General features: G+C 46.5%; 2 protein-coding genes across 4 annotated transcripts; one reads left to right on the top strand and one right to left on the bottom strand.

Moving 5' to 3' along the window:
- Nucleotides 1–4,201: 4,201 nt before the first annotated feature.
- REELD1 (reeler domain containing 1) lies at nt 4,202–11,556 on the top strand. Its single transcript, XM_041489253.1, has 6 exons — nt 4,202–4,421; nt 5,222–5,444; nt 7,086–7,237; nt 7,967–8,252; nt 9,185–9,245; nt 10,963–11,556. Exons 1-6 carry the CDS (start codon nt 4,202–4,204, stop codon nt 11,554–11,556), a joined length of 1,536 nt encoding a protein of 511 aa, XP_041345187.1.
- Nucleotides 11,557–18,085: 6,529 nt separating this feature from the next.
- On the bottom strand, nt 18,086–26,918 carry LOC121365244 (acrosin-like). 3 transcript variants are annotated; one of them, XM_041489276.1, is made up of 7 exons: nt 26,548–26,918; nt 23,694–23,730; nt 21,562–21,638; nt 20,355–20,561; nt 19,765–20,030; nt 19,386–19,531; nt 18,086–18,903 (listed from the first exon to the last, which is right to left on the bottom strand). In XM_041489276.1, exons 4-7 carry the CDS (start codon nt 20,513–20,515, stop codon nt 18,253–18,255), a joined length of 1,224 nt encoding a protein of 407 aa, XP_041345210.1. In that variant the 5' UTR covers nt 20,516–20,561; nt 21,562–21,638; nt 23,694–23,730; nt 26,548–26,918; the 3' UTR covers nt 18,086–18,252. The 3 variants fall into 3 exon arrangements, with proteins under 3 accessions (XP_041345210.1, XP_041345211.1, XP_041345209.1); XM_041489277.1 differs by lacking the exons at nt 23,694–23,730; nt 26,548–26,918 and having other exon boundaries at nt 21,562–22,112; XM_041489275.1 differs by lacking the exons at nt 20,355–20,561; nt 21,562–21,638; nt 23,694–23,730; nt 26,548–26,918 and having other exon boundaries at nt 19,765–20,345.
- Nucleotides 26,919–27,130: the final 212 nt, after the last annotated feature.

The raw sequence follows: 27,130 nt of genomic DNA, 5'->3' as shown, positions 1-27,130 counted from the left end.
TGTAGCATACATGTGTATGTGCCAGTTTGTTCCCAGCAGTGACATTTTAGTCACTGTCACACTTCAGTAAGTGACAGAAAAACAGCAAGAAGAGTCAACTGGATAAAAGGGGAATGACCAGCCAGTACTTTTGCCAACCCTAGTTTTGCCTAACTAGTATCAGAAGAACATTCTGGTCTCCCAAACACAGAGGCACAGACGTGCATAGGTCAACTCCGAGATGCTAGTTTGGAGATAGTTCTCCATTCTCCCTATGGGACTACCATGGGTTTTTAATCACTCATCTCATAGCTGGACACTGCTCTTTGTTTTAAAGATGTCTTGAAATGTTCTTAAATAAGGTGGTGATGCCAGCTTTGGTGGTTTAATGATCAGTTCCTTGTGATCTGAACTCAACTGTTGCCACCTTCAAGCTCTCTTCTTCATCAACCTGCCCACTCTTCCCTAAGCCCCCTCAAACTTTGTTCACAGGACTCAGGTGGCTGCCAGCTGACCAGGAGGAACTTCTAACTCATTAAAACCCTTACTATCTTGCAGCAGCAAAGTATTTCCCGACCTGTCAATGAAGCAACCAGCTTGCCCTGGAGTGTCAGCTCTGAGTTTATGTCCATGCCCATATTACACACTGATCTCCACTGCACCTGCTCCCCATCTGCTGGCCCTGTTGTACCCTGGTGATGTTGGAGATGTAGACGCAGCCTGCAAGAAGGATAGAGTTTGTGCACCAGAGAACGTGCAATGTTATGGGGTTTATAATCCTCCTGTGTACTTATCAGTGACATTTCAACTTAAATGGTTTATACTCTATCTTAATTATCAATTCATTACAGAGCATGCACAGTTGTCCTAGTGTTATTTCAAATTCCCAGCTGTGGTCTGTTTTTTTTTTTTCTTTTAGAAATCCACTACACAAACGCTGCTGGGAAAACAATAGGCAGGGTGGAAGTTGTCTTATGTCCCCTTCTCCTGACAGCTTCCTGCTAACAAAGACGTTTGTGACAAGGAAAAGCAAACCTCTCTCCAGTCCCAGCAGTGCCACGTGGTGTGTCTGGGCCCCATGGTCAGAGCTGAGCCCGGCTGAGCTCAAGTGACTCCAGCAGGTCACAGCCCCGGCCAGAGAAGGCTGAGGCAATGCTGTCCTGGTGGGTGATGCAACCCAAGGCTCTGAGAGGGCTGTATTTCTTACTGGAAACATCTGCCTGTCACTTGGCATTTGAATGAGCAGTTGGAAGCTGCTGGTAGGTGCTCGTGTCATGGTAATGACTGTGACAGGCCTTTTCCATCTCTGAGGAGGAGATGGTTGTGACATTTGCTTTGACTGTGGTTTTGAAGCCATAGAGTTCCTGTGTTTGAGGATAAATGCTGTGCAAGGCTGTATTTCAGATCAGCCCAGCAATTAACACTGTCCAGGCAATGCCATCTGACTGGTGCTGCTGAACCTGTGAACAGCAGCATGCCCTGCCCTGCCAGAGGCCTTGGATGTGAGCATGGACAGTTCAGTCCTGCCGTACATCCTCTGCTGTTACAGATGGGTTGGATCTGTTTGAGCCTCTTCTCCCCACAGCTCTGTATGGTGCTCCAGGGAACACCAAACGTTGCTCTTTCAGGGTCTGCACTTGGCCGCTTTTCCCTCTTTTCCAGGTGGGAGTCAGTGGAGAAATGGCCCTCACTGATTTTAGGAATAAGTTAGGAAGAAAAAACCATAAGAGACTAGCTGGTTTCAGGAAAGGATTAGTCATCAATACAGCATAAAGGTACTCTCTTTTGTGTATGAAGGATGGGCAATTACAAGCTGGAACAGAATCAAGAATGCAGACTTGTCCTCCCTCCCCCTGACCTATGCTCTGCTTCCCCTGAGCAAAGGAAAGAAAACTACAAGACTTACATTTTATCTTGAAATTCAGTGATTTTAAGTCATCTTTCAAATGCAGAGGAGAGCAAGCTGATGAGAGCCCAGTACCACCAGCTTCCATACTTTCCAACCAGTTTAACCACTGAGAGCTGGGCTGTCAGCAGCAGAACCTCAGTGCCAGCCTGGCATTTTGTGTCTTTTCCAAAAGACAGGCTGTAGAGCAGGGCATGCTGATGGGAACAGTGCTAATAAATGAAGAAAACTTACCCCCAGTTTTCGGGGTTGCCTTAAGCAGAGGTCACCAGGATGCCCCCTCTGGACACACTCACACAATGGTCAGTTCCCAAGCAGCATTACAGATAAGGCACGACTGGCAGGAATGAGCCACTGGCAGGGAGCAGGGTGAGCCTGGTGGTGGTGGCCAGTGTCATCAGGATCAGCTCTGCCACCGACTGCCAGCACAGCTGCAGCAAGGCTTGGGCAAGGAGCAGGGCTGACAGCCTGGGCATGAATACAGCTCATTGCTGGGGCACTTATCACATGTTTGGTCCCCTGTGCCAGCTTTGGGGGATCTGTGGGGTGTTGATGGCTCCTTCTGGCAAGGCTGGCACATGGGATGAACCTTCCCAGCCTTTGTAGCAAAATTCTGCTTTTACTGCCAAAATTAATCCCATGTAAGCATGAGAGGCAGGGCATACTGCTGGGGGCACACGGAGGAAGCTGGGGAGCTGATGTGGCTTTGCTTTGCTTCAGCATGGAAGAGGGGATGTGTGTGTGGGGAGGTAACAGGAGAAAATGTCCCATCATCCTGCACCTCTGCAAAGGAGTTTCAGGGTGTTGTACACAAACCCCATGATTCGCTGTGGGTCTCCCCCTCCCTTCCTGCTAGTTGTCTTTGTTTTCATTGAAGAAACTTGGACATCTGACACATACACATACATAGAAAGAAAGAAAAGAAATAAAGGGGTAGGATGATATGATTAAAGCAGATTTGGGCACTGGCAGAGAGCTGCCGTGGGTGGTGGGTATTAGCAGTAACAGCTGCTGCGCTTCCCATTAGAGGAGCAGGCGAGGAAGGTCCCTGAAAGGATGGGTCTTGGGCAGGCTGGCAGGGCAGTGGTGGCAGCGAGCCCGGCAGCGAACGTGTCCCAAGGTAAGCGCCGGCGGCATCGGCAGCCTGAGCCCGGGCAGCCCCGGGGAACAGCGCTGCTCCCCCGCAGGGATGGGCACAGGAGGGCGGGATGGGAAACGGCACAGCCGGGGCAATACCCCAGGGAAAGAGCTGCTGCTCGGGGCTACTTCCATGAGCTCCTGCGAGAAATCTTATCCAGCAAGGACTGTTTAGGTGTGCCAGAAGGGAGGCTGGCTCCATGAAGAGGAGACATCCTGCTGCTGGTCCAGCAGGGCTGGGAGAGTTAGTGAAGGCTCCTGTGATTCTCACGGGCATCTTCTGGCACACAACTGGTTGGAGTGGCAAGATTGGCTGTGGAAGGTTAAACTGCATCCATCTGCTTGCTGCTTTAGGCTGGGCGTGAATTGTTCCACTTGCAGTTGTGCTTTGTTAGTCAGCTGGCAGGTTTCAGAGATGCTTGAGAGGGAGGTGTAAGCTAGACCTCCTCAGCCTCTGTTGCCTCTGATTTATTTACGTTTACTCATTGACTAAGTGTAATGACATCCAAGGCAGGCATGTTGAAAAGAAGATGGTAGAAAGTGCTACATTAAAATCAGAAGCACCTGCTTTGCGATATCCATTACAATAAATGCCACACACTTATCCTTCATCTTCACTTTGAAAAGTGCATTTTGAAAAAGCAGAATGGCACAATACTCTGTTCAATCTGGAAATGTGTTTTGTACTGTCACCACAGGGATGCAGCTCTGTGGTGACAGGCAGGCAGGGACAGGCTCTGCCCTGGGCATCAGCCTCATATGTGATGGGGCCTGCAGCAGCTCTGCAGCTCCAAAGGGCAGAGGTTTCCCCTATTGATCAGGCTGTACATTTGGGCTGGGAGTGGTGGGGAGTGCTGAGTGTGGCTGTACGGAGCCTGCTCCTCCTCCTAAAACCCACAAGACTTCTTAGAGCAAATCTTTTCTGGCTGCAGCCTCCATGGGCAGCTTCACAAGAAATACATCCCCTTGTGTGGGGCTCTTCCCTCTCCCAGCCTGAACAGTTCACTTCAGAATGTAAATGCTGTGGATTCCCAAAGTGGCTCCAGGTGCCACAGAGATCACTTATTCCCTTTTGTTTAAAGACAGCAGGGAGGGCAGCTCTGGAGATCAGATAAATCAATGGCACCATTTGGGAAGCCACTGCTTTGAAGTGAACTCCACATTGTTTCCTGCTGTAGGATGGAGGATGGTGGGAGAGCCCACACTGCCATTGTTGGCTGGGCCTGCACGACCCTGTGCTTGGTCTCCTATGCTGCCGCCTTCTCGCAGGGTGCGAGCCTTTCCGCCTGCAGCGACATGATGCCCAGGCACCTGAGGGTGCAGCTGCACAGCTCCAACAGCAACTATGTCACTGTGCACACCAACATGTCCTTCTTCTTCCCAGGAGAGAAGGTGCCAGGTAAGGAACAGCTTCTCATTCCTGCATCTGAAAAATACAGGGTAACTTATCTCAAGCGATGCAATTAATCTCTGCGAGGTCTGGGAAGAGGGAAAACTGCTCCAAGTGAGCTACAACACCTCCCTTGTCATGAGGACATATTTACAGAAGAATTCTGTTTGCAGCATGGGTGCTTTGGGTAGGATTCATTTATCTCAATTGCATCTCAACCATACCAGACAGACCTCAATACATGCAATGGCCCATGAGAGGGAAGCTCCAGTGGGTAAAGTCACCTTCCCAGCCCCTCTGCACCACTTGAAGGGGTCTGGGTGACTCACCTGACTCTTGGGCATGGTTGGCAGCACTTCACATCCCTGCATTGCTGCTCCTCAAGCAGATGCAGACAGAGCTGAGAGGCACCGTTCCCCAGCTTGGCCACTTGCCCATTCATCCCTGGGCAAAACAAAACCCCTTTGAGAGCACAACACGAGCTTTCGCTCACATACAGAGCAGTGTCCAAACCTCCTTCTGTAAAAATGGTTGCATGTTTCCTGATCCAATGTGGTTAACAGCTTATTATCAAGGAGGGATCAGGGGGAAGTCTCAGGCAAATCCTGTGTGCAATTACACACTGCAAAACTAAAGGTAAAAGTCTGGCCTTCTGTATCCAGCATGTCCAAGACACACTGTGAGGACAAAGACAATAAGGTGTTTTCAGTAATGTTGCCCAAAGTTTTTTCTGGGAACTCCATTGCAGGCAATTCACTCCATAACATCAAGACAAATCCCTTTGTGTCCCGTGTTTTGTCTTCCAAAAGTGACAGTAAGAAGCACCCGGGATTATATGGGCTTTATGCTGCAAGCTCGCAAGGTGTCCAACAATGAAATCGCTGGCACGTTCATCTTCCTGCCCCCCGGTTCCAAGCTGCTGACTTGTTTTGAAGATGGTGACACTGTCACACACTCGGACAAATCACTGAAGAGAAACCTGTCCTTCGTATGGAAAGCACCAGACCAACCCATTGGAGACGTCAAGTTTTTGTAAGGACATGCTGGTTCCTAATCAGAATTTGTGTCTTCACAGTTACAGGCTGTCCAGCACAGTGATTTATGTATCTTGAACCCAATATAGCTAAATACTTACCAAATGCTGCAACAGTATCCCAGCTGGTACATAAATCACCATTAATATCTGCTGCATAGTGCTGCTTTTTATTTACATGGTCACTGTTTTCTCAGAATAGACACACTGGAAGATGACAGCTTAAGCATTTTAGGAAACAGAAATATTAAGGCATAAAGAGAGAACTGAGACCATGTTGCCTGTCTTTGTAAATAACACAGCCCATAGGACTTCCCTGTCTAAAGGTTAATCTTGTATATCACTTCTTAAAAAAAAAAAGAAAGAAACAAAAAAGACCAAAAAAAGAGAAAAAATAGGTAGTTTAAAAAAAAATGCAAACAGAATTACTCACAATAGAAAGAGAGGGAGCACTGTGTCAAAACTTGACATCTCTGTTTTGTACCAAAGTCCTGAACTGTTCAAGCAGCTTGGTTCTGATTTGGAATGAAATTAAACATCTTCTAACTGACTGCCTTAGAGGAAGCACAGTGGCATTTCATTTCAAAAGATATTAAATTGCTATATTTCAACTTTACAAAGTCACTTAGAAACTGCTTGGCCAGATCCTTGGCTGCTTCCCAAAACCTAAGTGTCCTGTTGAGTGTTGTGGCTTGAGTATCTCATTGTGATTCAAGAAAAATTCATTGAAACAGAAATATTGCTGCTTGGAATTTCCAATTTTTGGCCATTGCTTTATATCAGAAAATACTATTACAGTTTAAAGAAATACTATTAAAAAACCCCAAATAAACCCAAACAAATCCCAACATGACCTAGTCCTAGCCACCCACTATGATATTTCCTTCAAGTCTGGCCTTTTACTCTCTGAGCTGATATCTGACAGACTCTTCCTTTTTGTGCTGTCACAGCATCAGGAAAAATGCCTTTTTAGGCTTAAAAATGCCTTCTAAGTGTCATTTGGCACAGGAAAATCCAGGTTGGTTTCCCCTTAGATAATTCTCAGAAGCAGCTGAGCAATCTGAGCTGAAATTTTACCAAAATCTCCAGCTTAAATAAGGCTCTTGGGGTGCAGTTAAAGGTTGGCCAACACAGTTTTGGCACCTGACAAAAAGCAGAGGATTAGGCAAGCTCAAATATCAGAGGGCTGAGAAGAGAGACTTTTTCTACCCCTTACCTATTTCTGCTGTTTATACAAGTTACATTGGCTTGTTTTAATTAATAAATACCACTGTTGTTTCCCTGCCTACAGAAGATTGTAAGCAGAGCTAGTCCAAGTTTTACAAATGTACTTCTATCAACATGATGAATGTAATACAACTTTTTAAATTTTTTTTTTTCTGTTTAAGTTTCCACACATTTTTTGGCTGAACTTAATTATTTACTGAGTGGTGATTCTTCACCCCAAATCTTTCTTATGGGACCTGGTACCTTTTATTTGTAATAGAAAACGTACGACAGGCTAATCCTTTCAAATACTTTTGCATTGGTACTCTCTTCAAATTAAAGCAGCCTTTGTGATTAGCTGAACAGTCTAAAAAAACAGATGTTTTATTAATGCTATAGAGCCAGTAAATTCTTGCCTGATTATGTTTTAACAGCATCTCCATAGTCCAGTCATACTTTGTTTACTGGGCAAAGATTGAATCTGCTGTTGTGGCTCAGGGAGGGCAAAACAAGACTCTTGCTGACAAGAAGCCCAATGCTGTAGCCCCCACGCCCCTGCAGGGACCAGCTGACCCTCACCCCGCAGGTATGGTGAGCAAACCTTGCTGTTTCTTACCAACACCCCCTGCAGAACAGTATTACAGCTTAGTCTGGGCAAGTGTCCAACAAAAGTGGCCCAAACAAACTGGGGGACCCATTTAATTCCTGTGTCTTTCATGGAGATCAGTGATGGCCATGGTGAGCTCCTTGAAGTAAAGGTGTGGGACAGTATTTGAGGTGTGGGTCAGTATTTGAGGTGTGGGTCAGTATTTGAGAAGCCAGTTCCAAGGAGGGAACCAGAAAGTTAAATGGGGTTGCCAGATCTTATGATCTCAATGCATCCTAAAATCTCAGCTCTTGAAGAGAAGGAAGTGCAATTAGCAATGTTGCCTAAACAGAGGAACATATTTGTCTCTAAATGTGATTATTGCCCTCCAGGTATATATTTAGTAGTATTTATGCAGCCTCTGATCAGTAAGATGCTCTAAGAATTTACTTATACCTAAATCAGATGTATTTCTCAGCATTTTTGGCATGGCACCAAGGCTGAGTTTTAATTATTTTACTTGACCGTTACATAGGCAGTGAGCTTTGCTGCTTTAATTTCCATGTGGGTTCCCTCTTAAAAGTAAGTGACATGAAAATAAAAGAATCATTGTTACAAACCTTCCTGGCAAACCTTGGCACCGAGTGGGATTTGAAATAAACAAACTGAAGACAATAGACTTCTGCTCCTCTCTCCCTGATTTTTTGTTTTGTCTCCCTGCTGGCCAAGGTCCCATCTCTCCTGCAGCTGCCACTGGCTCCCTGCTGCCTGCCAGCCCCACTGGCATCGTGGCAACACCAGCACCGGAGCCAGGTTTTGGTGGGGGGTCGGAGACTCGTCCCGATGCTGAGCCAAAGCAGCCGGCCCGGACTTTGCGGGCTGTGTCCGGCAGGAGTATCCGGTCCAGAGGCCGGGGACTGGAGCCACCCTTGCCCACCCAAGATGTTGGAATGGTGGATGCCTTGCAAGGTTCCCTCTCCCAGGACAATGCCTCCAGCTACAACACCTTCAATGGGTAAATCTAAGTGGTGGGAAAAGCTGTGTCTCCAGTCCTTGCAGGGAAGGAAAATAGTAGTAGTTTCCCTGCAGATGAACAAGGAAAATGTAGGAAGGTGCCTGTATGTAGGAAGGTGTCTGGGGGAGGTGAGAGGTTTGTTTGCTGAGATTTTGAGAAATAATCCTTTGGTTATTGCACATGACAGACAGTAACAGGGAGAAAATCCCAAACTCCTAAGAACTCAATGCTGTGTTGCTCAGCACAGTGGGGGACTGGCCAGGTGGTGGAAAGATGTGATAAAAACTATCGACTGCTATAACATTTTCCTGAAAGTGCATACAAGTATTCAGTGAAACAGTGAACTCAGCAGACCTATTTCTCCATCTGCGGGGAAAAGGAAATAAAAAGGATGCACAGCAATTGTGAAATTTGGGCTTGAGGATGTCTGCTCAGAAATTTTAGAAGGTTTGGGCTGCATAAGCTTTCATACAATATTTCATATTGTGGGTGAAAATGATGGGGATAGGAATTAATGATCAGACATAATTCAAAATACAGGCTGTATGATCCACATTGACTGCATGCATCCCAAAACTGCTCTAAGGAGCAGCACTTCTTGGTGTGAGCCACAGGTGTCACTTGCTAACCCTGTCTTTCCTCTGCCCATATTTCAGAGTAGGAAGCATTGCCAGCACTGCCACCCTCCACTTGTGTTTGATGTGTACAGACAACAGGAAGGTAAGCACCAGGAGTGGGGAGGACACCCTAGCAGCCCATGTAGGTGATATAAGTGGCTAAGACTACATAGAGACTGTTGAAAGTTTTACATTTTTTTTTCCTTAACTGGACATTGGGGTTTTTATCTTTTCTAGGATTTTTTTTTCCTTTTGAGCTCACTGCCTGGGTTTTTAACAGGCCCACTGTAAAAACAGTTGCTTTCCCTTATGTAGATATGACTACAGGCTGCTGGAAATGTGTGTGCTTAGAGGTACAGGACACAGAGTTAACAGGGTAAGTCCACTATGCAGGTGGTGGAGAGAAGATAAATAAAAGGAGAAGAAAGAACTAGATCTGGTTTCCAAATTGCCAAAGGAGAAAGAGAAATTATCTCACAGAAAATAAAAGAGAAAGGGGATGTACAGCACAGAATGAGCCAAAAATATTTAGGAAGGAGCAGAGGACATAGAACAAGTAAAGGAGAGATGTGTACCATGAGCACCTGGTATAGCCATGGAGAGAAGTGGAGAACTGGCAGTAGAGGGAAACCAAAGGGAAGGATGAGTTATTTCACAAGGCAAGATCAGAAGAGCATAATGAAACAAAAACACTGAGAAATTAGGCAAGAATGGGGAGGAGAATGAAAAGAAAGGAGAAATGAGTTGAGGACTTGAGGCAGTTCCATTTTCTATCCCAAAGTCCCAAGTCCTGCAGCATATCCTTACAGTACAGCATTTGCATTTTGAGGGCAAGCGATCCATTCACATGCAATCCTCACTTTGCCAGCCTGCTACTTTGTAGTTTGCAGTTCAGCCACTGAAAGTCTTCTATTTACTACTGTATTTTAATAGCACCTTCAGAAACCATCCCTTCCACAAAGGATGCTCTGACCCTCCACTACTTTGCTTCACAGCTTTCCAGGGCTCCTATCTCAGCTTTGTTCTCCTGTCACACTGTCTTCCCAGGAAGCTTTAGAAATCCCTAATGATGGTAGAGGGTGAGAGTTTCTCTGGTGTAATTAATGGATGTGTGAAAAAGCCTGCTGGGCTGGACAGGCTGGAGAGGTGCCAGCTACTGAGGGCCACATCCAAATCTCAGTGGAGCCAAATTAAAAACTCCAGTACATTTTGCAGGTTTTGGATGGGGGCTCAGGTGCATAGTGGGAATGGAAAAATTCATTGGGGGCCTCCTAAATTGCATGCTTGTTCCCCATTTAGTCTTGGATGATACCTGCAGCAAAGCCTGAGCTGCAGAACTGGCGTGAAGCAGCTGGCATTTTATGACAGTTAAAATAAGGTGCATGGAACCAGACAATGCCCAGAAACAGGGCCAGGCAGGAACTGACATTCCCACTGAAATGGGTGGTTAAGAAACACAGAGGGGCATAAGACTGGCTGTGAACTGAGACAGCAAGACAGGCTTTGGGGAGAGTTTATAGGTTGTATGTGAATGCCCCAAAACTGCTGATGGCAAAGGCCACCCCAAGTCTCCTGTGTCTGTCCTCAGAAGGGCAATACTGAATCCCAGTGGGTCCATGTGAGCCTACACATGCAGCTTGGCTGGGAAAATCACACCTGCCCTTTCAGTGTGACCCTGGTGCCACTCAAGGTGGACATTGTTTATTAAGTGATATTATTTTGTGATAATGATGCCTGTGAAAAATACTACCACCACAACAGGAACTGCAGACGTTTAGTTAGACAAAGCAGTGACCTTCTTCTGCACCTTCACCCTTCACCTTTGCCCCTCCAACCCACACTGCCTTTGCCTCTGGGACCAACTCGGGTGCCTTGTTCCTCCCATGGCAATTCTGGTATGGAGGGCTGCATCCACTTCATTTTCTAAAAGCTACTGAGTAAACAGGGAATAGAGAAGGGTTAATCTAAAGCCAGAGGGACACAAGGGCATTAGAAACAGAGTTGAAGTGTTCCATGAGGTAGGTAGTGAGAATTTAATCAGCCCCCTTTTCTCTTCCCTCACTGCACATTTTGGCATATTTTTGCTTTCAAAGGGCAGTACTGAGAGTGGGACCATCCTGAAAGCCTCACTAGGTGTGACAGCGACTCCCTCTGCCCTGCACATACGCACTCACCTGGGCAGCATTGCTGCAACCACAGCCTGGCTTGGTGATGCCAACGCTGCTGGCAATTTGTCCTCGGCCTCAAGGCAAATGGCAGAAAGAGAGTTGGCACCGCAGCCAGAGGAGGCAGGCACCAGGGCTGAGGAGGACAAGGATGAACAGGAGGCAGCTGGAAATACCCTGCCATGGGTGACCAGACCAGCTCCCGAATCTGCTGTTCCCGGGATAGGGGAAGGCCCTGGCAGAGGAACCCGACTCCTTGCAGCTCAACTTGGCATCCTCCTGGTCTGCACGGCCGCGCTGGGCCTGCTGCTGGCAGCTGCCATGCGCTGTGTCTGTGCGCAACACTGCCACAAGCGGGCCGAGGTGTCCTTCAGCGAGCCCGACCCCGACATCATCGCCATCACGGAGAACGGGAAGGTGATGCACTTCCGAAAGATCCGGGACAACAGCTTCGTGCTGGTGCCAGCTGAGTGCAACTGGGTCAGCCCCTCGAGCAGCACGAAGAAGACTGTGGTGGTTTAGTCCCTCTTTGTGCTGCCATATAGGCAAACAAACCCAAAGCAGCCAGTTCAGACAGAGGTGTTAGGCAAAAGTATCTAAACTACAGCTGCTGAGAAAATTGAAGCTGATAGATTGCTCAGTGTGTCACACTTACTGCAATTAATATTGTATATCTGCTCATTAGCTGTCACTGTGGCAATGACATACACTTCTTCTGTTGCCTTAAGGGTGTAGCCAAAAATAGAAATTCTTCCTCTGCACTGTGGTATTGACTCCTGTTTAATCTCAGAAAAAAAAGTTTCTAGTGTTATATTTCTTTCTAGGAACCACATACCCAACCATTCTCATTTAAGAGCTTACAGGTTTGATTCCGTGCACTTGGTATCCCTTGGATGACAAATATTTGCCATAAGATTTCAAGTTGCAATTTGAAAATAAAAAGCAATAACTCATTAATGGAGAACATTGATCCCAAGAACTCTGAATTGATCCATGGAGTGAAACACAGGATGGCAGACACCAGCTTTTGGGGGAGAAACATGCCTCCTCATCAGGTGCAAATGGAAGAAAATCTTTCCTGTCCATTTGCACCTGATGAAGAAGCTTGCTGAAGCCTGACAGCTAACATTTATTTAGTCTTTTACTTTGAGTCAGTTAAGTGACACTGTGCAGAAACACGGACTGAGAAGTACCCTTCCCAGAGCACTTTGGAGATGCCCTGCAAAGGCTGCATGGGAAGTTAACATCACCCTTGTGTTCTGAGTTTGTGTGAACTTCTCTCTGACCATGTGGTTTTCCACAGGAGACCCCTAAAGCAACTCTTGGAAACCAGCATGATCCTGGACATTTCCTAAGAAGGAGAGGTGACAACAGCAAGGGTAAAGTTTTATTTTACTGCAGCTTTAAAAGAGCCAGAAATAGACCTGATAATGATCCTCTTGAGATGTACATTTTAGAGCCTTTCAGAGAGCAGGAATTGACCCCTCTGGTGACCTTTTCTAGAGTGGATCAGCTCAGAGCTGATCATTCCCAAGCCATGCAGTGGAGGACAAATGTACATTTTGGTGCTGCAGGCTAATTCACAGCCCACAGCAATCCCCCTGAACCAAGCAGATAATGACAGGACTCTGATGGTTCACCCAGCCTTCCTGGTGGCAACTTCCCCTCTGTCAGGAGGGCCCTGTGGCCATCTCCAACTAGTTGCCTATCTCCATGCTGGATAGTCAGTCATCCTGCTCTTACATCCTCCCTTATCTCACCACTGACTTCAGAGGAGGCAGGTGGGACATGAGCTCTCCTGCTCCAGCTCCAGCATGATGCACAGAGTGCAGCTTTTCCTAACAGTGCCTTCTACCAGCATTCAGAAAGAGCTGGTTTCTGACCATACTGCTGCACTGTGATTTGTGCTGTACACACGGACAAGGTTTTATCAACTTCACTTCTAGGCCTGGGCTGGGCAAAAGAAATGAGTAAGAAAATAAATGTACTCACAAATGCAGCTTGCAGAGATGAGCTTGATGTTCTTAACCACTGCACTTTGAAGAGAAGGGCAACTGCACCATAGCCCTTTGCTGCAGAGAAAACAAGGGTAGTACTGTAATTGAAAAGACAAAGTTTGGTTTAGGACTCAGAAGGATACCAGGTGAATGGTTTTATATTCATTAATTGAGCTTATGCTTTACCTACTAGTAAGTCTCCAGGTTTTTAAGCACACATCTAGACACTTACAATGGCACTCCTCTCCTGTGTCATGTGCCTTAGAAAGAAATCATGTTTATGTAACCCAGTGTAGCTGAACTGTGTAGTGACTAAAACAGACTGCATTCAAGTAATTGTTAATGCAGCCAAAAAAAAAAAAAAATCCTAATTAACTGAGAAAATAGGTCAACAAACTCTTAAATATTTAAAGAACTATCACATATTATTTTAAAAAGTTTCTTATGATGGCATAGCTCTTTATGAATAAATTACAAATACCTATGGCCTCTTTCACTGTTTCTCTAGGATTAATGTTACTAGACTGCTCTGGCTATAAAACCAGAACTTTCCTCTCAGCTCTTTCCCCACAACCCAGCACTGCCTCTTTCTAGGCTGACTAGAGCAAGGGAAGGCCTCATGGAGGTGCTTGACTGGGAGAATGGCACTTCAACACCATTCTGCCTTCTGCCAGACTCTGCGTTCTGCTAAATTGATGTGCTCCAGTGTTATTAACAATAAGACCAGTAATGGTGAGCTCTGAGGGATACAGCTCCTCTGAATTAGTAATGAGTTTTGCTACTTTGTGGCTCTCTTGGCTGAGACCTAAAGTGCCTGTGTCTTTTTCTTGACTTCTGAATGATGTTCTGTTTGTTGTAGTTGCCATGACAGGAGGAATGGAGGTCTTATCACTTCTTAATGCTGTTAAAAACATGAGCACTGGTTAATTTATTAAAAGGCAAATCATTCAAACATCCCCATTCTTAACTGACTTACCTTATATGGAAATTAGTCTGTGCTCATTCTTGTAACAGATTTCTGAGAAAAAACATGTCAGAATTAGGAAAACAAAGGCACAAACCACTCTAATATTTACTGAAGAGACATGTGAAAGACTTGCCCTGTATCCCTCTCTAGGTGCATGACTGGGCTGGTCACAGACGTTCTGCTGGAATTGGGATTTCAGTTCCTCCAGGGCAGCTCAGCCCGCAGTCACCTGTGGGCCATGCCAGGCTGTCATCCCTCAGTGAAGTGACATGGTTTGGGGCCAGAAGTACTGAAAGCAGCTAATGCACACCTCTCTTGAGCCTATCTCCCCACCAGCCAAACAAGCATCAAACATAGTTTCGGCAGTAAAAATGTCTATGACTAGTGCAATGCTTGAGCAACACTCAAAAAAAAAAAAAAACAAATAGAAATAACTAAATGTAATGTGGAGAGGTTGCACTAAGCAAGACAGCTGATCCAAAGCTTGGACATCACAGACATTTCCAGCATTGGTTGAATTGCCACTAGTAAGCAAAAAAAGCCAGACATGCACCGATTTGGCCAGCTCCAAGAAGGGTGACAAGACTCATAGGAGAAACCCCAGGGCCCTGTGGGCCCAGCAATCACGGTCAGCAGGGATGTATGAGCTCAGGCTCTCCCAGATCAGTGTGGGATGTGGCCCCAGGCATTTCAGAGATCTGGCTGACTGGCTTGGCCAGCCCTTTTGGCATAGTTTCTGCAAATAGTCAGGACCACAAAAGCAAGGAAGGCAAAGCAGCAAGGTCAGGAACCCAGAGAGTAAAACATTCAGCAGATACATGTGTTATTTATTCACTCACATTTAAATAATAATGACAAATGCCTGTAAAAAAGCAAAGGAGAAGCTCTAACAATTTCTGCAGCATTCAGCTCCAAAAAGACACCTGCTTAGCAGCAAAACCAAACGACAAAGTAGCAGCCTGACCTGCAAAGCTGGTGAACAGCAGAACAGACCTCTCACTCCTCCTGGCAAGGTGGACCCTTTCACTGCCCCTGCCAGGCCCTTAAGGCTCGTTGTGTCTGGACAGCTCTGCAGGGCTCCCTTCCTTCCTTTGCTTTCCCTTCTTTCTCCTGCCAGCTCATCCAAGGCTAGGAGAGGGCAGAGAAGGACTTGGGGAGTCAAAACTTCCCCTGGACCAGGAGCTGCTCAGAGATCTCTCCCAGCCCCTTCCTGCCACCAAATTGCTTCCCCTCCACAGGTCTTGTCTTGGCAGCCCTCTTTCCTCATTAGTGTGTGTGTGACTCTCTCAATAAAACATTTTGCTACATGATGTATGAAGGACCGTGTCTAAAACCACATTTTACTGTATATTTAAGTGCATGTTTTGCTGATTTACTACTGTTCTAGAGAATGTTTCCCTGTTTCCCTCCCCGAGCAGGGCAGGCCCGTAACGGATACATCAGCTCTGACTAATGATTATTAGTACATCCCAAGGTTATGTCCCACAATCAAATAATGTGTAGGAGGGAAGAGAGACTCCAGCTTGCTCAGCTGAGGACAAAGATCACAGATAGTCTCTTTCAATCTTCAGATTGCAATATCCATTACAGATTGCCACCTTCTAATGTCAAAGTATAATTTGTTGTTGAGAAAATGTGTTGCTGTTCCAAAGGTGAGTCAAAGATCAGGCTGGCTGTATATCAGAGCATGTTGATGTACATTAAGAACTGACGGCCAGGTACCAAGGACATCGGGCAGCTGGTGCAGAGGGAACGGCAGCAGACGTGACTTGCTGATCCTTCCTGTGCAAACACACGGCCCGGAGTGGGAAAATATTTAACCCAGTCGGAGTGAGGGGTCACCAGTAATTGCCAGTGTCTGAGGCAGCACCAACGCGACGTGTCAGAGGCAGCGGCTGCCTGCAGCGGTGTCTGCCCGCGCGGCTCGGGGCAGGAATCGTGCAGTACCTGCGTTCCCGGGCGGATCCGTGCGGGCCCACCCCGCGGGATCCATCCCCAGAGATCCATCCCCAGGATCCATGCTCAGGGATCCATCCGCAGGCATTCCCCAGGGCAGCCCCGGCCGCCCCGCGCTCCCGCCGGCCGCCGCCAGGGGGCAGCGTTGTCGCGGCGATGGCTGCCCCGCGGTCTGGGCCCGTCCCGGCGCGGCGGGGAGCGCTCGGGCGGAGGGAGAGTTTGTAATCCTTCTCTGCACTTATCAGTGGCATTTCTACTTAAATGGTTTATACTCTATCTTAATTATCAAGCCACTAGAGAGCATACACCGTTGTCCCCAGTGCTATTTTAAATTCCCAACTGCAGTTTGTGGGGATTTTTTCTTCTAGAAATCCACTACAAACGCTGCTGGGAAAACAATAGGCAGGGTGGAAGTTGTCTTATGTCCCCTTCTCCTGACAGCTTCCTGCTAACAAAGACGTTTGTGACAAGGAAAAGCAAACCTCTCTCCAGTCCCAGCAGTGCCACGTGGTGTGTCTGGGCCCCATGGTCAGAGCTGAGCCCGGCTGAGCTCAAGTGACTCCAGCAGGTCACAGCCCCGGCCAGAGAAGGCTGAGGCAATGCTGTCCTGGTGGGTGATGCAACCCAAGGCTCTGAGAGGGCTGTATTTCTTACTGGAAACATCTGCCTGTCACTTGGCATTTGAATGAGCAGTTGGAAGCTGCTGGTAGGTGCTCGTGTCATAGTAATGACTGTGACAGGTCTTTTCCATCTCTGAGGAGGAGATGGTTGTGACATTTGCTTTGAGTGCAGCTTTGAAGTCACTGAATTTCTCTGGTTGAGAAGAATTTCTTCCTAATATCTGTTCTAAACTTACCTTCACTGTAAAGCCATTCCTCCTTGTCCTACTACTACTTGCCTTTGTAAAAAGTCCCTCTCCAGCTTTATTTTAGCCCCTCTGTTTGCAGGAGCTCACAGAACTTCCTGTTAACAGCTTGCAGGAAAACACCCTGTGTGGTATCACGGTCTCTTTAGGAGGTTCACTGCCACCCAACTCTGCAGCTGCTTGCCAGAAGCTCCTTCCCAAAAAACACCCACTAGAGCACATGGCTCCTGCAGACAGCATGCATGTGTGCAATCTGGTTACAGCCATGGCAAGCAGTGCAGCACAAGTCACATATGCCAGAGATACCCACACAGTGTCATCCTTCCTGTGCAAAGCATGGGGGGACATGGATGCAGCACAGTCCATGCTGGCCATGTCAGCCACAGCAACACCCTCTGGGAGGCTCCCTGTCCTTGACGTCTACAAGGGTTAGTGCTGTTCTGGGCTCACGCTGACAAGGGCAGTTGTGGCACCTGGAATGTGAGGCCAAGGACGCAGCTTGTGTCTGTGAGACTGGCTCCTCGATCCTCCCTTCTCCCTATCTGCCATGCTTACACATCCCCCTCATCTTCCTTGACTCCTCTCTTTCTCTGACCTTCTCTCCTCCCTGCTATCTTTTCCCCCTGAGTCCAAGGTTTGTCCCACCTGTGGACAGACTTGGTGTTGCAGGTGCTGTTAACTAGCTCACCTTGGCCTTCCATGGCAATACAGATGCAGTTTCCTGGGTCCTTCTGCTCCTACCATGTTCTCCTCCCCAGTTGGAATCCCCAGATTCCAACTCTTCCTTCAAACATCTCTGAAGTATGGTTACCTTACACATCAATGTCCCTTTGCTACCTGTGAAATCTTGCTCTTCCTTAGGGCACTGTAGCTCCTTTCAGCTTCTCCCTGTCTTTGTAGCAGTCAGAAATTTTGCTTGTCATGCTCAGGAGCTTCCCAGGTCTGCTCCATTAGCTAAGGCTTTTGCCAGGCCCTAGTCACCACCTTGTGTGCCTCAATGTGTCCCTCCCCAAGGTGCCTGCATGTGGCATTGTCTCCTCCTGTCCTCTTCCTAGCCTTGATGTGACTTGAAGTCTCCATCTGATGACTCTGAGCACTCTTCTGTCTGATCAGACACAGTTCCAGCCCTTTAGAGTGACTCCCTTTGTGCCCAAGTGGTCTGAGGCAACCTCATTTTGTAGGTCCTGGGCAAGGAAGTCCTTGCCTTGCCCAAGAGACCAAACTGGACTGAAAGCATGGTTAACCACAAACATAGGCAACTTTATTTCAGCAACTAAGTCAACATTAGCACTTGCATACATGTAGAGGAGTAACGTGGGCAAGACAGAGCAGACCTTCGGCACTGAGGCGGCCTTTGGATCAGCAGGCATTGCCTCAGCAGGAAACAGTCACGGTCTGATGCAACCTGCACTGGATCCTGTCCATTCTCCTGCTCAACCTGCAATTCCCTGTAGGTTCTTCAGGAGGTCCCGCATCTGAGTGAAGAATTCCATCAGCTTCTTGAGTGGAAATGGGCAGGTCTTAATCTCTTCCACTGGTGCGGGTATCGAACTTGGCTTCTGAGTGGGGGTTGGTTTTGGCCATGGCTTAGAAGTGGGCAGTGTTGGTGGCCATGGCTTCGGAGCAGGCAGTGTTGTTGGCCATGGCTTTGGAGGGGGCAGTGTTGTTGGCCATGGCTTCGGAGCAGGCAGTGTTGTTGGCCATGGCTTTGGAGGGGGCAGTGTTGTTGGCCATGGCTTTGGAGCAGGCAGTGTTGTTGGCCATGGCTTATAAGTGGGAGGTGGTCTCGGCCATGGCTTCTGAGTGGGAGGTGGTTTTGGCCATGGCTTCTGAGTGGGCCATGGGGCATTTGTATGATGAATCCACGGTTGTGAGGCAGTTGTATAATGACTCCATGACCGAGAAGCCTCTACTTGTGGAAGCAGTTCCATCTGGACCAGAATCCAGTCATAGAAGTGCTGAACAGAAGTGTATATTCCAGGCCGTTTTGCTCTGGCGCAGCCTCTTCCCCAGCTGGTCACTCCGACAAGCCAGAAGAAGTCAGCGCTGTTGTCTTGGCACATGAGTGGACCCCCGCTGTCACCCTGCAGAAAACCAGAGAGGATTAAGGTGGTGTTGGGTGGCCCCTGTCAGCACTGGTGCTGCCTCCTTCTCTCTCACAGCCCTGTACAGAGCTGTATTCTCAGCTGAGCAAGCTTCTGCTCAGGTGCTGGAGCCTCCAGAAGCTTGGCTGGGAGTGGGTTGGGAGCCTATGAAGTCAGGCTCTCTCTTAGCTCTGCACAGTGCTCCTGGATATGCAGAGGACAGATATTCCAGCATTGGCATCTGGATCTCTAGACTGCAAAGAGCACTAGCAGGGCCTTTTGGGCAGAGTGCCAGGCCTCTGGGACAAGGGAGGTCCTGGGCTAGGCCCTGCACATGGGGAATGGCTGGGAAGCCCCAGCAAAGGTGGGGTGCCAGAGATGAGAGAGTGACTGGCCAGGGAAAGCAGGGGCTGGACTGTGTTGGGGTGGTGCTGCCTGCGCTGCTGGGGGCTGAGTGACTTGTCACTGAGTGACATTCCTACCTGGCAGGTGTCGATGCCACCCTCCGGGTAGCCAGCACACAAGTTGTGGGTATGGACATCCCCCTGGTACCACTCACTGCTGTTGCAGACCTGGACATTGATAAGGTGGACCTTGGCCTCCTGCAGGACATCACTTGATTGTTGAGCTGTGAGCACAGAAAGGAATGAGAACCCGGCAGCTTCCTGCCACTTTCCCCATCTGGAGGCGATCCCCTTCCCTAGGGTTTGGCTGTGCCTCTACAGAGGTGCTGAAGCTCTCTGTCCCTGCTGTCTGCTTTTAGAGAGTGGGCAGCCTTATTCTGGCTTTGGCCTCTGCTGTCAAGAAGCCCAACCCATCTTCACAGTGTATTGAGCTTGCCCTCCATTTTTGGAAACTCACATCTTGCAGTGGTGGCACCCCAGCCAGCGACATAGCAGGTTTCCAGCTGTGCCACGTTCAGCGTGGCGTTGGGCACGCAGACCAGCTGGATGTAGGGGCTGCACTGGACAGGCTCGTTGAGTTCCAGCAGCGCGATGTCGTTGCTCTGGTCGGCAGGATCGTACTCCTTGTGAACCAGCAGCCGCTTAATCAGGCGCACCTGGGCCTCAGGGCCCGGCTCAGTCAGCTGGGTGGCCCCGATCACCAGGCGCATGGCACTGATGTTCCTGAGGGCATGTGGAGAGAGGGGTGAGAGGGAGCAGAGCCTGGAGCTGTAGCAGCCCAGCAGTGACCAGCCTTCTGCTTCTTGAGGCAGAGAGGAAAGCAGCACTGTGGAGGCGGTGACTGCTCTAGCATGCCTCAGGCTCTGGGAATGTCTAGAAAGCAGTGACATGTGCCCAGCCTTCTCCTGAGCAATTTCTCAGCTGGGCTCTGCATTGCCCGGGCACTGGGCATACTGCAAAGAAATGAGATGGGAGAAGCGTACGGCACTTGCTGATAGGGCACCTGCTGATTTTGTGGGGATATCCCTGTTTCTTGCTCCTGCTTACCTGGACTCAGCAAAGCAGTGGGCTGCTGTGAGGACCCACTGTGTGCTGATGAGGGACCCTCCACACAGATGCCCCGTGCCTGAAACTGAGGGATCTTGGATGCTGACAAGCCAGGGCCAGGCCCCTGACTCAGCACTTTTGCCACCCACGACGCGTGTCATGCCTCGCTCAGCATCAGAAGTCAAGGGCCGGAGCCCACAGCTCCCTCTGCAAGTAGAAAGTCATTTCCATCTGCTCCATGGCTTGCTGCTGCTCCAGCAGAAGCTCCCCACAAGGTGTGTGGGGACAGCACGCCAGGGAAGGCCACGGGGTGTGTGCCTGTCCCCAAGGCACTGAGGCTTCCCCGTGAGGTTCAGGAGGCTGTGGCCTGGCCATGAAGGACAAGCAGGCCCTCTCCAGGGAGCCCCCAAGTGCTGCCCAGGCTCCCTCCCAGAGCCTGGGGCCACTTACTCGCAGGTGTTCCACACACCCTGCACAGGCCTGAACGCGGCCAGCAGCACGAGGAAGCAGAACAGCAGCATTGCTGCCCGTGGCTCATGCCAGCTGCAGGAGCGAGAACTCCATGTGCCAGCACAGCCGCAGTGCCCACAGCACTGCAGCGCCCGCGGCCCTGGGCTGATGTCACAGAGCAATCGGTTCCATGGTCTGGGCACTGCAGCCTCTGGCACAGGGGCACAGGGAGCAACATGGAACCATGGAATGGTTTAGGTTGGAATGGGCCTTAACAATCATCCAGTTCCAGCCCCTGCTTTGGGCAGGGACACCTCACACCAGATGCTGCTCAAAGCCCCGTCCAACTGGGCCTTGAACTTTTCCAGGGATGGGGCAGCCACAGCTTCTCTGGGCACCCTGTGCCTCACCACCCTCACAGTTAAGAATTTCTTCCTAATATCTATTCTAAACCTGCTCTCTTTCAGCTGGAAACCATTCCCTCTCTTTCAGCTTGAAATCATTCCCTCATTACTTGTCCTTATAGAAAATCCCTCTCCAACTTTTTTGTAGGCACCTCTGCTTGCAGGATGAGGGTGTGCAGGCCCTACAGCCCAGGGAAGCACAGATCCATTTGCCAGCAAGATGGACAATTTTGTTTTCATTCTTTAAAATATGACAATTTGACTGACTTTTCCTATCATGTAGTACCTAAGTAAAAGTCAGTTTGGTCATACATGTGTGGTATTTTGGCCTGTGTATCTAAAATGGAAAATACCTGTGTCCCTGCTCTCCAGGATGACTTCTCAGCCAGTCAGCACTCTCTCTGAAGGACTATGAAGTACTAAGTGCTGCCTACAAAGAACAAGGCATAGAGAAAAAACTGGTGAAAGTACATGGTATTAAGAAGCATTGAGATATATCTGATAAAATCTAGCTTTGCTTTCCATGCCAGCCCATATATTCTGAAAACCTCCTGAAGATCCTTAACCAAACAAACAAAAAATAAACTATGTAATCAAAATGGTATCTAAATATTAAACTGCTGACTGATACAGATGTATACAATTAATATGTGTATATACACATATTGTTCTAGTTACACAGTGCTTTCTACCCCTTTTTCTGTTTTCAGACAGAGCGAGGAAAAGACACACACAAAGAAGAAAACAATGAGAAACTTGAAAAAGAGTCAAAATGTGTATTTGCAAACCAAATTAAATTTTTGGACACCTCAGTGTTTAAGCACTTTCTTTTCAATCTTATTAAAAGTGCCCAGTTTTCAGAGAGTACCTGTTTTCCCAGAGTGATGGTTACCTGATGTGTCAATGGCAGTTGAGCGTCTGCCATAATTTCTTATTTCTGGAAATATGGACCCCATGTGTTTACACTTCTTCAGATTGTCAGTCTCTTTTAAGGAGCTGGTGAAACATTTGCATTGGTTTTACTTATCTGAGTTGTTTTCCCATTCTTATGATCACCCTTTTTCTCAGTGAGAGGTTGAATTTCTGGGGTAGTAATATCCATCCACATAAAAATGAGGGCTCAATACATTTTAAAAGGGAGAGTCATTTAATCATTGATGAGGTACAGTATTCTGAGTAAGTCTTAAAACCACCAGAGGTCACACATGGGTTTCTTCCTTCCCCTTTTCCTCTTCCAGCTTTTTTAAAAAATGTGTTTGTTTGCCAGTAGAGCTGGATTTTTGATACAACAAGGTAGCCAAATTTCATGTATGGAAAATACTGAAAAATAACTGCATTCAATGTTTGAGCAGACCTTGTGATTCTAAACACATATTTTCCTGTGAAAATTAATGGTGTGCCCAGAATATGAAACTGTGCTGGTTTGCAAGACTTGGCAAATTCATAATGCATTATTTTAGTGACAAACAGGAGAAATTAAAAGGATATGGGTGTTTTTTTGTTGTTGTTGTTTTGGGGGATTTTTTTGTTTGGTTTGTTTTGGGTTATGGGGTCGGGGGTTTTTTGGGTTTTGTAGTGGTTTGGGTGTTTTTTTGGTTTTTTTTCCCTTTAAGATGGATACAGCAGTCAACACATTTGGAGAAATCTCATACAATGTTAATTGAGTAATATCAGCTAGAACCACAACTTCTGCTGGCATGAGGGTCATCTAGACAGTTCTTTTTTTGGTAAAGATGCTAAACAGATGAATATTTGAATGGGATATATGTCTCATGCTGATTTGAAATTTATTAGAGAAATACAGACTTTGGATAAACTACATTGTTCCTGTCTTCCAATTTCAGCCAGTAGCAGCATCCTCTGTCTGTGGGTACAAACACTGGTATCTAGGTATAGATGTTAAGTACATACTAATATTTGTTTATTCGTACAGTTTTGTGGTATTATGTCTTGCAATTAGTTGAGACATGCTTCAACTCTGATACAACAACAAAAAAAATTATCAAGGGTATGTAAAATCTAGTTGGAAATGGGTGATCAGACTCTTCCATTAATTAGGAAAAAATCAGATGATGGAATGTGTGCTGCAGAAGCACCAGTGACTGCACCAAATAAGCTCAAATCAACAAAAAGCTAATTAAATAAACATAATAATTATCTACAATGGATTCTTGAAAGATAGGAGGGGCACAAAGTATCTACAAATTCCAGAACAGAGGGAACTGAAACCGTGGAAGATGCTGGAGTATTTCAGAACCTGGTCAGGGCCCTGGGCCATCACTGACACACAGACAGACACACAGACACAAAGGGAGTCCAAGTTGAAGGAGATCAACTCCACTGTCAGCTCTGGCTTCTCAGGAGACTTGGGGTGCTCCATAATCCCAGGGAGGGATAAATAACTGAGCCACTCATTAACACAAACCAGTTAGCTCCAGTCTCCAGGTGTGGTCGAGTTCCCTAGAAACTAAGAATCCACACTTACCAAGAATCCATGCCTGCCAGCCCTCTCATTTTCCAAACTGAAAAAAACCAAACAATAATAAGGCCCAGGATAACATTCAGTCCAAATTTTTCACTTCAAGTCAAAGGACTGATTTGACTTTTGATTTTTAAAGGACAACTATCATGGCTTTTAAGCAATAATCTGCAGAACAGATGAATAGCACACTTAGGATCTGCATGATTTATTTGGCAAAGCCTATTAGTTCTTTCTGGAGAAAATCAATAATAATTCTCTTCTGTTTGTCAGTGAGAATTTAATGTAGGCTAAAGAGTCACTGAGAGTTTTATTCAGATTGAAGTCTGCTCAAAACAGAACAAAAAAGATGAGTTTGAGAAAAATGCTTAATAAAGTCTTTTAAAAATGAAAACTACTCAAGACCTGACTGTTCATCAGAAGAACATTACTTAACTTGCTCAGCATTGCTGTACCAGAATCTGGCAGCGAGTTTTAAAAAGGAACCCTTTTCTCTTTCTTTACAGTCATAATTTATAACAGCTGAATTATTGGCTGTAAATACTCTTTTCTTTCTACTAATGTATTATGCTTCTGGGACTGTTCACAGCAAATATGTTGTTACTAAGAAAATAAGCTCCTAAACTGAGGCTTCTGGAAAAAAAATTAAAACACATTCAAAGTAGCATCTATTCAAAGACTATCACTGTGCCATCTTGACAGACTAAATTTTATTTTCACTAGTATTAAAAAAATATTGAAAATTTTCACTATATTTTTTAAACATAGGAAGCTGCTGCTTGCTATATACTGGAGCATATTTATGCATATGCCAAAATTCAAGGTCCTTATTCAATTGAAATATAAAAATCCAAATGACATGAGTTAGCAGAGGGAGTTTGCTGTTGAAAGCAGAGAGTTAGATAAGCAAAATACATTCCTAACAATATGTGATCAAATTATGGAACATAGAGGAGAATGATTTAATATTCATAATGATACACATGGAGGAGTTTTTCCTCACACAGTATGCACCTTACTTTAAAACAAAACATAAAAAACCCTACCAAAAATTATCTGAAAAATCATCTTGATACCAGTAAGATTTGAATTTTGTTGGGTTTTTTGATATTGCCCTGATAGATAATTAACATGAGATTATTTGCTACACTGATATGTGACAGTGCAGGTACATACAGCTCTTTATGCCTTTTATAATCAAAGAGGTTACACGTTTTGGGTCACAAACAGGCGCTACGATAGCAAACACGACACACGTCAGGCTCCGCTGACTGCGGCGCTTCTGTTCTGCTCCCTGACTCACACAAAATCTCACATATCACAATTCCCCCAGGTTTTTACACCTGCAGAGGCCAGAGGGAGGAAGTTTGTGAGCACAGGACAGCACAGTACTGTGGGATTTGGCTCTGGCTCCGGGAGAGATCCATGCGCGATGCTCACAGCCAGCCGGGCTGGAAAGATACAGGCTTCTCACATTAACACTCCGTGAGCTGCAGCAAACTGAGTTACCAGATTAGCTGGCTCAAATTGTGTCATACTCTTATTTTTAGCATGCTATTATGCCTCTGGGATATATTTTATTTATCAGAGAATTGGACCAGATAAACAGATGTTGTAGCTGTTTTCTAAAAAAAGGCTTTATGCAACTCGCTGTGAGGTACCTGAAGGACTGTATGTTTAGGAGAAGGGGCAGAGTGAATGTGTGAGGCAAATATAGTAGTCCTGAGCCACTTCTGGGAAATTAAAGTTAATTTTTCAGGCAAACAGAGACCAAAAATAGATTAAAAAAGGGGTTTTTGTAATTTTTATAAGAAAAATAGAGATTCTCCCAACATTTCTCTAATTTGAAGCAATATCAGGAAACAGAAGAAGGAAGAATTTGCTGGAGAACTTGGCAAAATATGTCAGCAGCAGTTTGGGATTGCCCAAAGGACTGACAGTGACTCTAATGGATCCATCAGTGAGCTTCAGGTCTGCATCATGTGGGTGTTCCCTTCAAGGGGAGCTGCGAGTCTCAACAAAGAACACAAGAACTGTAATTTGCATGGGTTAAGTTGTTCAGTGTCAGCACAAAAAGCTGAGTTCTGCTTCCCCAAGCATCATCTTGGAAAGCTGCCCTGGTTTCTTGGCTACAGGACAGGGTCTCTAAGAGAGCTTGGAGAACAGATGAGAGCATCATCTTGATGATGACACCAGGTTCAGTTAGGGACAGCTAACTGGGAGAAGCTAAAATTTAAAAAAAAGGAAAAAAAAAGACATTTTATCACTTACTTCATCAAGCAGTGTTGACAAGAAGTGGCAATACTACACAGGGAAGGCATTGGGAAATAAAACAATTTTGTGACATCTTGGGTATGGGCTGTGCAGCAGAGAAAGGATAGAAACAGGGAAGAACTGCAGTCACAATGCTAAAGAACAGAGGGAGCACAGAATTGCAAAAGCTTTTGTCAATAAAATTTGAGTCCTGCGACAATAATTGGGTATGAAATTCTATTTCCTGCATTTTTCCTGGCAGAATACCAGTTCTCACATGATATCCATAATTTTTTAATCCTATCAATGAAATTGCCTTTCCTTCAATTTCCTTTCAGTTTCATTCTTTCCTTCAATTTCCTTTCAGTTTCATTATTTCCTTCAATTGTCTTTCCTTTCTATTTTCTTCCCTTTCCAGACAGCTGATTTCCCTTAGAAGTTGGAATTGTTTCATAAGAAAACTGACCATGAATAGTAAGTTTTCTCTTACAGAGATGAACCAGCACCAGCATGCCAACATCTGCAAGTCTTTGATTTTGTGACTGTTATACTAGGTGTAGCCCTCCCACACAGGATGCCACCCAGAGGCTTCTTTCCTTTTTCTTACCTGGGTAACAAATGGTTGTGCCAGGTGGCAGTTCTGAACCCAGGCAAAGAGCAGATGAGACGTAGCAGCACAGGATCCTTGGGAGATACACAGCCTCTTCCGTGGGCTGCAGCTGCTGGCTGTGGGCTGTCCCTCGGAGCATGGATCACAATCAATTCCTAATCTCACACCTGCTTCTGGCTGGGGCTAGCAATACAGTCAAAGTTCATCTGAACCTACCAGGCAGCCTAAGAATGCACAGGTTATTTTGTTACTTAACAAATTCAGGTGTTCCTATCAGCGCAGCAGGGCTCTTTTCTGTGTAATAATTCCAAAAGGTTTTGATTTACCTGCCCTCCCTGCCCTTGACTATGATCAGAAGGGTAGGCGGCAGGGAGCAAAGCCTGGTTCAGCAGCAGCTATTGCTCATTTTCTTGTCACTCTATAGGTCACTGGCTGGCAGAAATCTCTGTGGAAATGCATCTAAAAATATTTTGAAAACTTGGCCTCCACTGATGAGAAAATTAAGTGGTGACTCATGCTCCCATCAGCTCCAGACTCGATAACTGCAATTTGGGGAACTGAGAAGCTGATGCTCCACCGA

This window comes from Pyrgilauda ruficollis, unplaced genomic scaffold (assembly GCF_017590135.1).
Source record: "Pyrgilauda ruficollis isolate IOZ18807 unplaced genomic scaffold, ASM1759013v1 scaffold91, whole genome shotgun sequence".
Taxonomy (NCBI): Eukaryota; Metazoa; Chordata; class Aves; order Passeriformes; family Passeridae; genus Pyrgilauda; species Pyrgilauda ruficollis.
The sequence above is the reverse complement of the archived record's forward strand: the minus strand, read 5'-3'. Positions and strand labels throughout refer to the sequence as shown.